At 42.3% G+C, this 17,751-nt stretch overlaps 1 protein-coding gene across 1 annotated transcript in view; it reads left to right on the forward strand.

The window, feature by feature from the left end:
* The window catches only part of LOC149445616 (mucin-5AC-like), a 156,850-nt gene that overhangs the window by 35,426 nt on the left and 103,673 nt on the right, over nucleotides 1–17,751 (forward strand). The window contains exons 8-10 of the mRNA XM_089653502.1: nucleotides 5,042–5,264; nucleotides 7,603–7,728; nucleotides 12,272–12,389. Coding sequence (XP_089509628.1) covers nucleotides 5,042–5,264; nucleotides 7,603–7,728; nucleotides 12,272–12,389 — 467 coding nt within the window. The remainder of the gene's footprint in view (nucleotides 1–5,041; nucleotides 5,265–7,602; nucleotides 7,729–12,271; nucleotides 12,390–17,751) is intronic.

The raw sequence follows: 17,751 nt of genomic DNA on the forward strand, positions 1-17,751 counted from the left end.
ACTCCCAGTCCTAGTGTCTCCAGAGTGTCCATCATGAAGCTCCAATCTATTCTATCGAATGCCTTTTCAGCATCGATTGAATGCACCACCGCCAGAGTTTTCCCCTTCCTAATTTTCTGGATAAGCAACAAAGTTCTCAACCCATTGTCTCTACCCTCTCTCCCTGGTACAAATCCCATCTGGTCCCCCTGGATCCATTCTGGCATTAAATCTTTCAGTCTATTTGCTAAAACCTTTGCATATAACTTAGTGTCTATGTTCAAAAGTGAGATTGGTCTATAGCTAGAGCACTGAGAAGCATCCTTCCCTTCCTTTTGAATAAGCACCACATGGGCCTGCAAAGATTCCCGCCTCATCTCCCCACCCAGGGCGTTCATATATTTCTTCAATTTAGGTATTAACAAATCACTATATTTTTTATAGTACCTCACAGTATATCCATCTGGGCCTGGACTTTTCCCCGTCATGGTACTCTTTAGTGCTAGTTTTATTTCCTCCTGTGTAATTTCTAAATCAAGGGAATTCAGTTGATCTTCACTTAACTTCGATAGTCCTGCGTTTTTTAGATATACCCTTCTTTTTTCTCTACTCGAATGTCCACTTTTATTTACTGAATCCTGGGAAGTTATATTATACAGCTTGTTATAGTATTCCTTGAAGACCTTGGCGATCTCTTTAGTAGAATAAACCATTTCTCCCTTGGGGTTTCTTATTTTTTCTATATAATTCCTGTTTTTCTTTTTCCTCAAGGCTCTCATTAAATATTTTCCTGGTCTATCTCCCCATCTATACCTCTCACTTGCCACTTTATTAAAAACTCTTCTCCTCTCCTCTTCCATCAGTATCTCTAGTTCTTCTTTTTTTTATTACCTTCTGTCTTATCTCTTTTGTTATTCTATTTTTATGTATCTGCTCCAGGTCAAATATTTCTTTTAACAACTGTGGGAACTCGCTTCAACTGGTAGAGCTTTTCTTGTTTAAGCACACAGCAACTCGCTTCTTTAAGGGCTTTTTTGCCCACTTTTATTTAAAGAAAGTTCAAATAACACAAATGCTTCCCACGCAGGGGTATCCACCATCAAGAAATACCAACAAAGATTCAGCCTCCTGGCTTGTACACAGTTCACTGTCTGTCTCCTGCAGACTCTTTCCAAATTATGGCCACTAGCACACAGCTAGTCTGGCTTTCACCTGACTCCAAGGCAGAGACCTCCTGTCTGCCGGGGTGGAGCCCTCCTGACTCCGTCTGCCGGGGTGGAGCCCAGAACCATGGTTAGGACTCTATAAAAAGGCCTGCACACAGCTGTGCAATCAGTGTGCTGGGTGTTCTCAAAACACGGACCCTGGATTGGAGATTTCATCCCTCCCAGATCTCTTTGAAATCTCCAGGCTCCAGATCCCAAAACAAACTTAATGAATAAATGAGGAAACGAAAAAGTCAGTTTCCTCTGCAATACATAAACTCTCTGGAGCCCCTCAACCTGCCTGGTTGAGAATCCAGGGTTTTCAGCTTTATTTTGACCGTGGCAGGACACCGCACTGCCACACAACCCATTAAGTTTCTCTCTTCCTTCCCTTTTCTTTTTTGCCCCGGACGCGATTAATATACCTCTAATGGAGGCCTTATGGGACTCCCATACTGTAGCCTCCGACACTTCCCCCGTCTCATTCTCCTGAAAAAATCTTTCAATCTCTTCCCTAATTTTCTGATCAATCTCCTGATCCAGGAGAAGAGCCTTGTTCAACTTCCATCCTATACCACCTGTCGACCGCCTCTCCCACCCTAATTTCAATGTAACAGGGGCATGGTCTGAGAGAGACATTGCCTCTATTTCTACTTTAGCCACCATCTCTGAAAGTTGATGATCAACCAATATATAGTCCAATCTCGAGTACATCTCGTGTGCATTAGAGAAGAAGGTATAGTCTCTCTCTTTCCCATTTATTACTCTCCAAATATCCACCAGTTGGCACTCATGCATCACCTTCTTTAAAGTTCTCAGAGACCTACCTCCCTCTCGCTGTGCAGAAGAGGTTGTGTCCATTTGTGGATCCATACAGAAATTCAGGTTCCCTGACACTATCAAACGTCCCTTTTTAAAGGCCATCAGTTTGCTCAAAATACCTTTCAAATATAACTCCGGTCTCTTATTTGGGCAATAAATATTCACAATTGTACATTTCATTTCTTGCAATCTACCTCTCAAAAACACAAATCTCCCCTCAGGATCTATTTCTCTCTCCTCCAGCTCCAGCCTTATCTTTTTTGCAAACCCTATTGCTACTCCCTTAGCTCTTTTAATGGGGGAATCTGTGTAATACCATATTGGGTAATTTCTAGAGTTCAACTTAATATTTGACTTAATCTCAAGATGTGTCTCCTGCAAAAAGACCACTGAAGCTTCTCTATGTTTCAACTCCTTGAATAGCTTAAATCTCTTCACAGGACAATTTAACCCATTTACATTATATGTTATAAACCGTAAATCTTCCATACTTCTCTCTCTTTTTTTCTCCTCAATTTCCTCTTTTCCACCAATTCCCTTATACTTCCCTTCCTTAAGCAGAGTGTTGACTTGTTCCCTGTTCCCTCCTACCCACCCTCCCCTATTACACCCTTCCCATCCCACTCCCCACCCCCCTAACAGTTCGCTACTGTTTTGCCGAACCATTCCCCCCCCACCCAATACCCCTCCTTTTTCCTCCCCTCCCTCCTCCAACCCCCCCTCCCTTTTTTAGGCTTGTAGTTTGCCTATAAATCTTTTAAGGGTCCAGACCCACTCTAGATTTACTACCTTGGGGTTGAACTCTACCCATGAACGGCCTCCCCTACTTCCCACCACCCCAGATGCCCCAGATCTATCTAATAAATTCAAAATGGTTCCAACAAGTTTTAAGACCCCCCCAAAGGAGCTACCTCATAAGGCAAAAAGGAGAGAGAAAAAAAAAAAGCCTGTCTCCATCTCTCCCTTCCCTCCATCCCCTATCTCCTTCTTGAAGGTAGTGTGTAGGGGTGAGGAGGGGCTGATATACATACTTAAAGGATAAGTTCACCTTTGTAGGTAAAAAAAAGTACATTTATTATTTTTAGTTTCTGGAGCCTGAAAAACTTTGCACCAATGATCAGCAGATTGCTTGTGCCATGCATGTCTCCCCCTGACCTGTCAGTATATCTGCTTGCTCGTACATTCCATATGGGCAAGTAAATACAGTACTTACTGACCGGAAGGCCCAATGAGAGTGCCGTGGTAGTTAATTGAAAACTGCAAGCCGACAGCCGCAAACGGTGTTGGAATTTGTAGTTTTCCCATTCACAGAATACTGTGAATGAGTGACGTGGCTAGGCAGCTCCGCACGGTTGTGTTTTAAAAAAAATAGTGACAGCTAGCAGGGAGAAGATCCCTCCCTAGCTGTCACATTGGGGATCGGGAGGGAGGGGTGCGTGGCCCAGTCCGATCATAACATGTTACATGTTACACCCATGTTACGAAAGGTGAACTTATCCTTTAAGGGAGACTTGGCATTGGGCCAGGACAGCCCCTAAATATGAGAGAAACTGATCAGCAGGGAAAGTGTTGAGTGGAAGATGAGGTGAAGGCTGGAGGGGCCTACCTGCAGGCAGGATCAGAAAGGGGGATCTCTCTGCCTCATCATCCCCAGATAGAGGAAAACCTGTGGAGCAGGAAAGGCACCAGCCCAGCGTATGACCTGAAGGCAGCCAGCAACCTACCACGCACACAGGAGAGACAGAGTGAGTACTCTTACACCTTCTGGGCCAGATAAGGGGAGAGCGCAGTCAGGTGGAAAACCCAAATAGCTTCTCATCTGGGGCTGATTTGCTAAGTGGCAGCTTCTGGGTCCCCTTGCCCAGAGATACCCTCATGTGGCTGGGTTAAGAGGAGGTGTCACGGCTCCGGGTATGACCAGAGGTATGTGAACTGACACAGGGAAACGCAAGCTTCAGATATGGTATAAATAAGACAATTTATTAAAGACTAACAATACAAACATAAACGCAGTGCACCAAACCCCAAGCTAACACAAATACATACAACAAGGTGAAACAAACCCAAACCTAAACTGATACAGATACACAGGTACATACACATATAGAGCACAACGTAATCAGGCAGGCCGGGTCGATAACTATCGGGCAGGTAGGTACAGGAGGAGCAGACGGAGAGAATGGTCAGGGTCACAAGCCAGGGATCAAAACAGGACAAGTCAGCAGAGGTCAGGATCAGGCCGGGTCAGCAACAAGTCAGGCAAAGGCAGAAACAGAAACAAACAGGAACAGGAACGCAGGTTACAAGATACAGGGGCCCATGGAAAAACACACACCAAGGCACAGACTGCAGGTCTGGCCATCCCTTAAATACACCTCCGTAATCAGCTTCAGGTGTTTGGCTGGCTGCAGGGTTGAGTCTCTGATTGCTGAGAGCACCCGCTGGCCAGCCCTGGTACTGTAGCCCACAAGGCAGGTGAGTCCCACCATTACTGGCAAGTCCATTCCTGACAGTAGGATTCATCTGGGGTCTGAGGTGGTACACCAGGAGGGCTATAGAGCTCTTCAAAGGAGAGACGTTTTGTCCATGGGCTTGTACATAGTTGCTAAGGAGTTTTTCCTTCAAGGTTGTGGTTCCCTTGGGCATCCCATGCATTCCTCAACCCAAACCAAGTTCAAAACCCCTAAAAAAATCAAAACCAAGTTCAAGGACTGTTTACTGATTTCTACATGCAGGTGTGGAAGAAAATGTATGTTGCCCGGCTGTACAGAGCTGTAGGGGGACCCAAAAACTCAGTGACTGCTAAGAGAGTAGTGCTACAAAAGTATTGATAAAAGTACTGAGTTTTCAAGGTATCAAAAAGTGAAGGTAGCCAGGGAAGTGTTGTCACAATGGAGTTGAAGTATGACTCTTTCTACTTCATAAATAATACACTATTAATACCAATTTATAATGTATACGTATAGAGTCCTATAGGCTATATAGTTTTTGCCTAAGTCTAAAAGTTTAAATGTATTTTTAAATGTTTTTTCTAGAGAGCTGAATGTCTCAAACAGTTAACCAATTTCAAATGGAAAAAGTGCAACAAACTGGTACTACCAATTCCTTTTGTTGATGCCTACATGATGGATTTGTGCCTCTGCAAATACAGTGAAAGGTTCAATTCATTTTGCCTATGTAGCACTGTTACTGAGTATTCCCATCAGTGCGCACTTGCTGGTGGACAACCACCAGAGTGGAGGAGCCCATATTTGTGCTGTGAGTATTATTTGTGCTTGTAATGTGTTGTATATCAACTGCTCATTATAAGCAGTAAAATGTTATGTCCACTGTTAAGATGCACCTATTGTATCATCTAAGTTAGACTCTAGAGTGTGGAAGTTTGTTCAACCAGACGGGCATTACGTGGCAGCATATAACATATTTTCTTTGTCAAATATCTGCATCCATCAAAGGCATCGAATTGTAAAAAGACACAACAGGCACACAATGAACACGTGCAGAAACTACAGTACAACTTGACAAAACAGCTCTGTAGAATGCAGCAGGCTTTCTACTGCCTGGCAAATTCAGCCATCAAAGCGACAGAAAACACTTTTTTTACTTATATATTGCTGCTTATATCTGCCAAAAATAGGTTTGTTTTGACAAAGCATGTATTTTGGCAATTGGTCTAAGAAACGTAAAGCAATCAGGTGTGTTGTTTTAAGAAATCACTGTCTAGAACTATATTTGAACTCAGCAAGTCTACCACTGCCTAAAAGGTACAGCAAAAAGTCAAGAAGACAGCAAATGTTTTGTGATATTAATAGGATTTGACACACTTCTGGAAGTGTTGGGGTTTCATCACTGCAGGACACAGTAATGATGTTGTGTGAACCACAAAAAGTGAAGGTCAGCAAAGCGAGTATCAGGACAGACATGTATAAAATATCTTCTTTACAGGGGAACATTCTTTTTTAATTTTTATCTTTGGACAAGTTTGCTTGCATAAAAACTTTTTTGACTAAAATCTAACGCCAATATATTCCGGTGCTGAAAAGGGGAGCACCAAAAATCCACTGCTCCATGCACTGGCTGCCATATACAGAAATATACATTTTGTGCTCCTTTTCTTCAGTTTTGTTTAATTAGCCTTATGTAGTGCTACCCCCCATATGAGTTGCTGGAATAAACTGGGTCTTTCCAAAACCTTGCAAAGGTCACCAACAGACCATACACTCTAACACCAATAAATAGCCCAGGGGATGTCTTTTTAAGATGTATTGCTTATAGAACATGTAACAGAAGAGGGGTTGAGATGGTATGGGATACTCCAAAATGGCGACATCTATGAGAGGACAATCTAAACACTCATAGCTGGGGACCATGAGGTATCTTTCTGAATAGTCTTAAAGCCTCACAGCTGGGTACTATGAGGCAAGTCTATTTGGTTACCCTATACAATTACACAGCTGGAAGTAACCAGTGCAACTTCAGGAACACTGCACAGTACAGGAAAGCGCTATTCACAAAGATCACAATCCAGGATCCTGCTAAGAACAAAGGGATGGCCATTATCTGTGACCCTATGAGAGCTACCTCACAGAGAGAGCTACTGCTGGCACCCCAAAAGTAGAACAATATATAGCTACTAGGATCTTTAGTTTAGGTCTATTTTCAAAATGTCTCTCAAGGCTAACTGCACTCTCCCAGTTTCCTCCACACATCTCAGGACAATGGCTTAATTCCTAGATTCCACCAGACACTCTTCAGTGAGGGATGGGTTAATACAATACTACAGGACAGGTATACACTTTCTCTCTTCTACCCAGCACTCTTTAATGAGTCCTCTAAACCAAACTCTTAAGTGAGACTTCTTAGTTAGCTCAAAAGATGATTAGGAATAAGCGCACAGCTCTGGCAAAGCTGGGTCCTAGATGAACATCAGCAAACTCTAGCAAAAACTGACTCAGAGGGGCAGAGCCCATGAGGCTGTGGAGCTTCTCCAGCAGAACAAGAACAAGGGCTGCTCCAGACTCCAGGCTATTTATGGTCTCCCCTGCCACCTACTGAGCATACTTGTCCAGGGATTGGCTGAAGCACACTAAATATTCAAGTGGCCCATTTGCTTCTCTCAGACATCTATGTTCTTTAAGCCTCCAAAATGCAGGGGAAAACAACCAAACCTGCAGTCTGTGAAATCTAGCAGAGCCCAAAGGAATCAATAACTGTTCCAATGATTACAGAGAAGCCAAAAAACAAAATCTACCTATCATCCCATAATCCTAGCAACCTACCTAGGATGGCGCTCCACTTATATTTTTCTAATTGTAAATCTGTTCATCTGTTCAATTACAAGATCAGTGCCTTTGACAGGAAATTTGATTATCATGCCTTTTAATGGATTGTAATGCTACCCTTTGCTGCAGTCTGAGGTTTCTTAGTCTGAAGGCATTCTATTTTTTCTACATCACATGCTTGCTTTCAGTGTTATGTGAAATACAAATTATTGTAGCCGTATGTATTTATTTAGAATATATTTATTATATATTTATATATATATATATATATATATATATATATATATATATACTATATATGATTTTTTCCCCAGACAAGGTATGTCGTGCCAACTTAATCTTCAAAGAATGCAGCTCCCCTTGTACACCTACCTGCTCCAATCCAGAAAAACAAAGTTTTTGTGATGGACCTTGCGTGGCCAAGTGCACCTGTCCAGAAGGCAAGTTATATAAATGAAATACAAATATAACAACATATATTTTATTGATGTTGAATGAATAACAGGGGTGGGAAACCCTTGGCAATAGTGTCAGAGGTGGCACAAAACAGCATCAAGGACAACACCCAAGGGGAGTCCTGGGAAACCCACCTCCTATACAATAAAGCTGGCCAGCAGCTGCATACAGAAGCAGTGCGGCTGGTGCCCACCCACCTCTATTCCCGCTGGTGTCGGTTTCTGTGTTGCTCTCTCCACACTGAAGCTGTGTCAAGTCAGATTTCCCAGGCTGCTTGTCGTCACTTTGAAAGGGTAATTATATTTAGTATTCTCCCTCCTCTGTAGCATAGCACTCTTTTATCCTGAGCCAGCTCATGGTCAGGCTTTTACTATCATATATGTACCTGCCCTCCCTCCGAACATTTCTTTCCCTCAGCATCCATACGCCTGGCTCAGCTTGGAGAGGATATAGCCAGAGAGGTTTATCTTCAAATGGCTATTAACCCTTCTTCAGCAATCTTTTATGAGTAACTCAATGCAAAGAAAGATTTATTGTGGAGGAGGAAAGGTTGTAAAGGCTGTTCTGACATAACAGCTATTGGGAACTTAGACTACATTTAAAGGAGCATTTATTCATGGTGCAAGTGGCAGGAGCAGGCATCTACTGATTCCTGCTGCTGTTTTTGACACCTGTGAGCAGTTAGCTGCAGCTGCCAAGCCTGTACAGTACACTATAGTGACAGGTTAATGGGTGCTGCAGCTATTCGTGACAGTTCACACAGTCAGTGATTACCCGCTGTGATGGCCGCTGAACGCACACTTTGTGTGCATTCAGCAGCGATCACCACAGGTAATCGCTGGTTGTGTGAACAGTTACAAATAGCTATAACCACCGGCAAATTGTTATAAAAGTGTACTGTAATGGCTCCGTTGCTGCAGCTAGCAGCTCACAGGTGTCAAAAACAGCAGCAGGATTTATGCTGCAGCTACCATTGCCGTGGCATCCAAATAATAGGAACTACTACTTTAACACAAGACTTGGTAAAAACTACTTTAGAACGTCTATTGGGAACTACAACTTCATAACAGATATTGGTAACTACCACCTTAGAAAAAGGAATTAGGAACTGCAGGAATTGAGACTCAATTCTCCAATTCTACTGAATGGTACAGGCGGCACTATCTTGACACTGGAGCACTGGCTGGGTATGAAAGTGCAGGAATTGGGGTGGGCTGAGGTGTGAAGGTGCAGTAATTGGGGTGATATGAGCTGTAAGGTTGCAGGAATTGGAGATGATCAGAGGTGTAAATGTGCAGGTATTTGGGTGATCTGAGGTGGATAAATGCAGGAATTGGGACTGATCTAAGGCCTGAAGAAATAGGAATTGGGGCTGATCTGGGTTTTAAAAATGCAGGAATTGGGGTGTACCAAGATCTGGAGATGCAGAAATTGGAACTTACCAGAGGTGTAAAGGTGCAGAAATTAGGATTGACTTGATAGGTGTGAAGGTTCAGAAATTGGTACTGACCTGAGGTGTGAAAGTGCAGGAATTAGAGCTGATCTGAAGTGTGAAGGTGCAGAAATTGGAGCTGATCTGAGGCTTGAAGGCACAGGAATTGTTGCTGGAGATGAGGTGTGAAGTTGCAGGAATTGGGGTGAGCTGAATTGTGAAGGAATTAGAGCTGATCTGAAGTGTGAAGGTGCAGAAATTGGGGCTATCCTGAGGCCTGGAGGTGCAGGGATTGGGGCTGATCCAAGGTGTGAAGGTGCAGGATTTGGGGAGAGCCAAAGTGTGAAGGTACAGGAATTGGGGTGATATGAGCTGTAAGGGTGCAGGAATTGGAGATGATCAGAGTTTTGCGTGATCTGAGGTGTGAAATTGCTGGAATTGGGACTAATCTGAGGCCTGAAGGAACAGGAATTGGGGCTGATCTGGTTTGTAAAAATGCAGGAATTGGGGTGAACTGAGATCCAGAGGTGCACTAACTGGGGTAACCTGAGGTGTGAAGGTGTAGATATTGGGACTGATCTCAGGTATGAAGGCACAGGAATTATGGTGATCTGAGGTGTAAAGGTACAGGGATTGAGGTGATCTGAGGTTTGGAGGTGCAACAATTGGATCTGATCTGATGTGTGTAGGTGCAGGCATTGGATCTGATCTGAGGTCTGGATGTGCAGGAAGTGGGGTAATCTGAGGTGTGAAGGTGCAGAAATTGTGATTAGAGTTCTGGGAGTACAGGAATTGGGGCTTATCTGAAGCCTGAACAGGCACAGGAACTGGGGACTGAGGTGTGAAGGTGCAGAAATTGGTGTAATCTGAGGTGTGTAGGTACAGGAATTGGGGCTGATCTGAGGTGTGAAATTGCAGAAACTGGAGCTGATCTGAGACCATGAAGAAACATGAATTGGGCCTGTTCTGTGGTGTAAAAGTGATTCTGGGGTGATTGTAGATGTTAAGGTGCAGGAACTGGGGTTATCTGAAGGGAGAAGATGCAGGGTGATCGGAGGTGTGAAGGTGCAGAAATTGGAGCTGGTCTGAGGCTTGAAGGCACAGGAGTTGTTGTTGGAGATGAGGTGTGAAGTTGCAGGAATTGGGGTGAGCTGAATTGTGAAGGTGCAGAAATTGGGGCTGATCTGAGGCCTGGAGGTGTAGGGATTGGGGCTGATCTGAGGTGTGACGGTGCAGGATTTGGGGAGAGCCAAAGTGTGAAGGTGCAGGAATTGGGGTGATATGAGCTGTAAGGGTGCAGGAATTGGAGATGATCAGAGTTTTGCGTGATCTGAGGTGTGAAATTGCAGGAATTGGGACTAATCTGGGGTCTGAAGGAACAGGAATTCGGGCTGATCTGGTTTGTAAAAATGCAGGAAGTGGGGTGATCTGAGGTGTGAAGGTGCAGAAATTGTGATTAGAGTTCTGGGAGTTCAAGAATTGGGGCTTATCTGAAGCCTGAACAGGCACAGGAACTGGGGACTGAGGTGTGAAGGTGCAGAAATTGGTGTGATCTGAGGTGTATAGGTACAGGAATTGGGGCTGATCTGAGGTGTGAAATTGCAGAAGCTGGAGCTGATCTGAGACCATGAAGAAACATGAATTGGGCCTGATCTGTGGTGTAAAAGTGCAGGAATTGGGGTGATTGTAGGTGTGAAGGTACAGGAACTGGGGTTATCTGAAGGGAAAAGATGCAGGGTGATTGGAGGTGTGAAGGTGCAGGAACTGGGGTTATCTGAAGGGAGAAGATGCAGGGATTGGTGTGATCAGTGGTGTGAAGGTGCAGGAATGGGGGTGATCTGAGGTGTGAAGGTGCAGGAATGAGGGTTTAATTAGGGTTTGAAGGTGCAGAAATTGGATTTGATCTGAGAGAACTTTATTATGGTGACCAGTATCACCTTACACTTCATTTCCAACTGTATATTTCGTAGAAGTTCTCGGTTGACATATTAATTTCAACCTTGCCATACTTTTCTCACAACATGTGTTCTGGAAAAAGGGTAAGTAACCATTTACCATCCTTGAAAGCTCAATGTTTTCTTACTATTATTCAAATAGTTTACAGCATTTACTGTATAAAACTGCCTTTTCGTGATTGAGTATGTAAAGTTGGCTTTTTTTTTTATATAACTGGCACTCTCAATTTCTTCGAAAACATTTTTCAACACAATATGCACAAAAGGTTGCCAAACCAGGCCTTATAATATGCCTCTTTAATACAACATAAAGCTACCCCAATTATTTTCTCTTTGTCTCTTTTGTTAAGTCAAGACAAAGCATTAAAGGGCCATTATTATACAAACGTTAAAGAGGGTTTCATAAAATATTGTTAAGGAAATATTTTATCAACAAGCTAAAATGATCTTATGCCTGATACCTACCTGTGCTTCTGTCTGATACTGCTCTTCTGCCTGATACCTACCTGCTACATCTGTTACTGGAACCCGACTTGCTCACCTCCTGGTGGGGCGATCCTGATGACCGTGACCTGGGATTAGCATGCAGCAAAACCTATGTTCACCATCAGGAGCTCTGGCGAAGACTGCTTTGTGCTTAGACATCGTGCCTCGGGTGAGCTCATGTCATTCGCTAGGGTGACCTGCTCGTGTACATATCCTACTGGTAGGTGTGAACCTCTCTACTGCTACAGCTACTGATCTGTGAACCTGACCATGACACCCGCTCTGTATCTACAGAACATAAGTAACATTTGAATGAATACAATTTCCCTAAAACAGTAACATATTCATCTAAGAGGAAAATAGAACATACTGTATATGGTGTCAGCACTTTCTTTTCTACCCAGTTAGTTATCCATAACACAAATAATGTGATAATCTTGTTTATTTCTCTTTTCTTTTTTCTCACAAAACATCATGGTTACAAATTCATGCATTATTTGAATGCGATGGCGAAAATCAGGATTAAAATTCTACTGTAGATTTACAGTCAATATGTTATGAACACTTGTAAAAACAGAAGATCCTAGCAGACATCCTAGGATGCAGGAAAATAAATTCCTAAAATAGCTAACCCAAATTAATGTTTCCCCTCAGGATATGTGCTGGATGATTTAACGTATTCAGGATGTGTTCACGTAGAAGATTGTCCTTGCATTTACAACAATAAAACCTATGCACCTGGATCACAATTCACTACTAGATGCTCTAGATGGTAAGTTCATTTTAAAGATATCTTACTACCAAAGTGTTCAGAGGGTCTTGCCGAAGCAGAGAAGCTTTTACTTTGGTTGCTGTTGTGATGTAGAACACAGGTGGGGAAGGAGACTATACTGCCTTTGCATCACCCTGCCCATCTTCTGTGCTCTGGAGATGGGCCTCTTTCCACTTGGATGGCTCATTCAGTGCAATCAGTGGGGCACCACTGTCAGTGTGACAGCTGGCAATTTTCTGTATGAAGAGCTCTCAAAGCACTCTTGATACACAGAGAGCATCAAACAACCGTAAAAGTTACAGTGGCAGAATGAATGTGACAGTGAAAGTGAAAGTGGGGCTTCACTGATTACACTAGAAAAAATGACCTCCCAATGTAATCTGCAGAGCTGGGCGGTCAGTGTTACAGTCAAGTTCTCTTCTTTATTTTATAAATCTTTCATAGGTTAGTATTTTGTGATAAAAACTAGATTTACTTTAGTAGTTTTAATCAACCAGTTAATTCTAGATAGTTTATCATTTGTTTCTTTTTTTTGCATATTTTTTTATTCATGTGTAACCATTTAACATTTACATGTATTTTTGTAGCACCGCAAAAATACTTTGTATGAGAAGTATAATTCTAGTGTCTTTATTAAAGGTACAAATGGGGGAATAAAACTTGAGTTATAAACTAGATGGAGGAACACATTTTGATAGTTGTACAGAATTAAATGTATACATTTATATATGCATTAGACGTGTATATAATTATCATATCGGCTTTACAGGAGATGTATTTTGGTTGCACTAGGCAGCTGTAGAAGTTGTGATCCAGTAACCTATTAACAGCAGGTGGAGAGAACTGGATGTGAGAAGAGAACTTTGGAGGTGCAGAGTTCATTTGACCGGGGTGTCAGCAGCACCTCACTAGTAGAGATAGATCAGCTAGAAATGCAGTATAGTGAGCATCCTTGCTGGCAATACTTGCGTGAGGAAACTCAGAGGTACCCAGAACTTATACGAGAGGGGGAACTGTATCACAGGCCAATAAAAAATAAAAGAATTGCAGCCATACGTTGAATAGACACATTCAGTTTAGTTTCTACCCTCCCCAGCTTCACATGTTCACTTCCCTTTCTTCCTTTTGCTTCTTTTGCAATTGTCAGTAGTGAAATGAGTATGCCCTGTGTAAGTGATAAGTCAAGTGCTAGAGCAGTGGGGTCATAATCAGCAAATAACCAAACAGTGCAGTCACTCGAAGTGCTAGAGTAACATGCTTCCCAATCCTGGTTATGTTTTTCAATTCTAAACAAAACAACATGGGGTTGAAGAGTTGTGGAGAGAGGCAAGTAAAATGGCTTAAAGCCCCACTGAAAAAAATGACAAAAGAAACTTGCAAAGCCATGCACATGACCCGTGCAGTATACAACCTGGCATATTCTCAGCACGGCATGCTGAGAAAAGAGCTGGGTCCAAAGGATGATGTAGCTATTATGCTTATGTGCAAAGGTTAGATCAACAGTCATTGTAGAATGGTTGAAGAGGAATGCCTCAGACCCAGAAGATACAGAGGGGAAGGTGTTGGTGGCAGATGGGGTGAAGTAAAGTTTTAAAGCAGTGGAGGGTGGCATGTAAATTGAAACTAGAGACCCACTGTAAAATGTAAGGAGCTAGAGAATATGCCGAGAACAGAGCTGGGTGCCAAGGATCATGTAACTACTGTGCTCATGTGAGGAGTTACATCATTAGTCATTGTTCAAGTTTCCAGGATCCAGTCGATACAGAGTTGGTGTCATGCTCAGGTTCACAGACCAGTACCTGTAGCAGTAGAAGGGTTCACACCTACGAGTAGGATATGTACATGAGCAGGTCACCATAGTGGATGACATGGGCTCACCCGAGGCACAGGGTCTAAGCACAAACCGGTCTTCACCAGAGCTCCTGATGGTGGACATAGGTTTTGCTGCGTGCTAATGCCAGGTCACGGTTATAGGGATCACTCCACCAGGAGGTGAGCAAGCCGGGATCCAGTAACAGATATAGCAGGTAGGCATCAGGCAGAAGCGCAGTCAGTAAACAAGCCAAAGATAAGTAACAAGTGGTTGCAGGTTGGGATCAAGTAGAAGTGTAGCCAAGAAACAAGCAAAGGGCCGGTAACAAATTTTAGCAAAGATAAAGACAGCTGCAGGTATGCAAGGAGCAAGATATTGGCTGGGGAAAGCACAATAAACTGGCATACAGGAATTGCAGAGACATGACTTAAATCATGAAGTTAATGAGAGGAGCAAAGAGTTCACGGTTCACCAGAAACAAGATACAAAGCAAGATTACACAAGGGATCAGACAGGAAGCTATCTCAGGTAGCACAGTAAAAGGAATTACAGCCAGACATTGCAGAGGTCCCAGGTTCAGATTTGGACCCTGACAGCAAGAGATGGCAAGGATAAATGGAGCCTGGATCTGTCTCTGCTGGAAGTAACCTCAGTGAGAGGTAAGTGTGACATGATGCGCAAATATGCCCACCCACCCCATCTGGAATTTAGTTCCTGCTTTAGGCCAAGTTGTTGCTTTGCCTTGAATGACAATGGTAAAACGCACAATGAAATGAAAGCAGATCCTTCATTTGTCTTCATATAATTTCTAAGATTTTGCACTAAAATGCAAATATTAACCATTTACATTATTAAGTGGTTACATTCTACTATGAGCCTGTTTATTCGGCAATCACTTTCTTTACCTAAGAGAAAAAGTCATACACAGTGTACATATTTATTTAAACTTTGATCTAGTATAATTTTTTTTTAATTCTATGATTTGTCCCATTTCAATATACACCATAATTATGATTCTGGTACAAAACAATGCAAAGTTACTTTCAAATGATATAAAGTTTATTCAATTTTGTGCTTTTTTTTCAATTAACATTTTTATTAAAAGATTTTTAGAAAAAGTTACAATCACGGTATACATAGCTCACAGCTTACAGTCTGAGCATACAGTGGTAGAAAAACAGTAAAACAAAAGGAGTAAGCTAGGCTCATCAACACAAAAGAGAGGTACTCTCTAAGAATTGTCACATTTAATAAGCATAGCACATCAGCAAAAAATATGCAAACTCCTGAGGGTCATGAATATATTCAGCATAATGCAAACATTAGACTTTTAGAGCCAGATAAAGAGTATGCTGTAATGTTTGAAGAAAAAGAAAAGAAGAAAAAAAAGAAGGAAGGAAAAAAGAGAAGAATGTAAAGGAAGAGAGAAAATAAAGAAAGAGAGTATAGAAGGAATGTCACACTGCATCCTACCTCCAACCACAGCTCATGATGGTTTCTTCCTAGTGCTATAAGGCAGCATGCTGCCATAAGTACATGGCATGATAGTTTCTTAAATGCCTTGGGAAAAATAGGAGGATTCAAACCCAAAAGAAAAAACTTCAGGGTAAAGGGAATAGTTATTTCAAAAAGATGCTGTAAGGGTTGTTAATCTGATGTCCAAAAAGATTTTTATTCTTGGGCAGGTCCAGTAGATGTGGCAAAGCATACCCTTATCTCGATGACACCTCCAACAACAGTCCTTACTAGTTGGATATATGGCATGAAGAACGTCTGGTGTCAGGTACCAGAAGCAGAGTATTTTTCATGAATTTTATTTATAGTGGGTACAAAGAGAGCTCTTGGCTGCCTGGGACATACTACCTGCCATGCTTCCAGGGAAAGTTCATCCCTCAGGGCTTTTTCCCACTTAAGCATTAAGGAGTGCTTACCTTGGGTCTGTGTGTTATAAACATGAAAGATTTTGTAGATATCAGATATTAAACCCTTTTGAGAGGGACCTGCCAAAATTGCTCAAAATGGGGCAGGGGAGAAAATTTCCGTGAGGGAGTAATGGACCGGGCATAGTGGCGGATCTGTAAGTACCTGTAAAACACTTGGCGTGGTAAATCAAATTGGTCTTTAAGCACATCAAAAGGTAAGAGTCTATGAGTCCTGGGATCAACCAGGTGACCAAACTGAAAAAGGTTCTGCATTGATCAGGGGAAAGACATTGGAAATGTCAAGCTATCTGGCATTTTGGGATTTTATAGAAAAGCTGTCATTAGGGCAGCTTCTGACATAAGAGCATGCTTCCGAGACGTTGCTCGCCACAAATTACAAAGCTGACTTATTCTCCCAAGTAAATTAGTGGAACCTACCTCCGCATAGATTCTCAATTTTAGTTCATTTGTTATAGGCATGCAGCATGAACCAGGATGCAATTGCATGCAGTTGGGCAGCTTGATAGTATAATAGAAGATTTGGAAATGCAACGATGGAAGAATAGCATTCAAGGAGAGGAGTTTAGTAAATATTTTTAGGTTCAAGTTCAATAAATCAAAAGGTCTATAATTAGCACAATGGGTAGGATCTTTGCCTGGGTTTGGAACTAGTGTAAGGAAAGACCTTTGCATGTCAGTAGGAATAGGGGCATTGTGGAGAAAACTGTTAAAGAGCCGGCACAAGGGAGACATAAAGAGCTGCAGGATGGCTTTATAGTACTCATAAGGCAGCCCATCTGGGAGCTTTATGAGAAGGCAGGGTTTTAAGTTCAAGTTCAAGTTCCACTTCCATGACGGGTGCATTAAGAAAGTGAAGGTCAGAGGTCTGAAGTGTAGGGATTCCGCTTTGTTGAAAGTATTGACTGATATGATCATGAAAACCAAAGGGTGGAGGTTCATGGGGAATAGTAGGGTCACTGTATAGTGAAGAGTAAAATTTCTGAAATGTCCAAACAACCTCCAAGGGATGGGAAAGTAGGGAACCATGATTGTCCATAATCTGATGTGCGGCCAACAAGTGGGACTTCTCTCTTAGTTTCCTGGTCATTAAGTAATGGGCTTTATTACCCTTATCATAATAAAGTTGTTCATCAGAACCAGGGTCTTTTCAATTTTATCCAAAGCAAGTTCCTTGATAGTTGTACAGAGAAGACATATTTTCTTTAGCAAAGATAGGGAGGGAGTACTCTGCCTTTGTGCTTCCAAATTGCAGAGTTCTACATTGGTTTTCTGCTTGGCAGCAGATGCATTTTTTTTCATAGTGGAAGAAACAGCAATATATTGACCCCTAACTGCAGCCTTATGAGCTTCCCACAACCCTGTAAGAGTGAGATCAGGTGTGGTATTTTTGATAAAATAGTGTTGAATAGTGGATTCAATTCAGTTTTGCATGGTAGGTGCTTACGAAGGAAGCCATTCAATTGCCAATGACATGGTTTGTGATTGGGAGCAGCTAGAGACAAGGTGAGTAAAATAGTTGTGTGGTCTAACCATTAGATTGGCAATATCTGGGCTGACTTCACTATCCTGAGTGTGGGGTTATTCACAAAGAAATAATCTATGAAAG

This window comes from Staurois parvus, unplaced genomic scaffold (genome assembly GCF_062004578.1).
Source record: "Staurois parvus isolate SC_StPar_1 unplaced genomic scaffold, SC_StPar_1.0 ptg000715l, whole genome shotgun sequence".
Taxonomy (NCBI): domain Eukaryota; kingdom Metazoa; phylum Chordata; class Amphibia; order Anura; family Ranidae; genus Staurois; species Staurois parvus.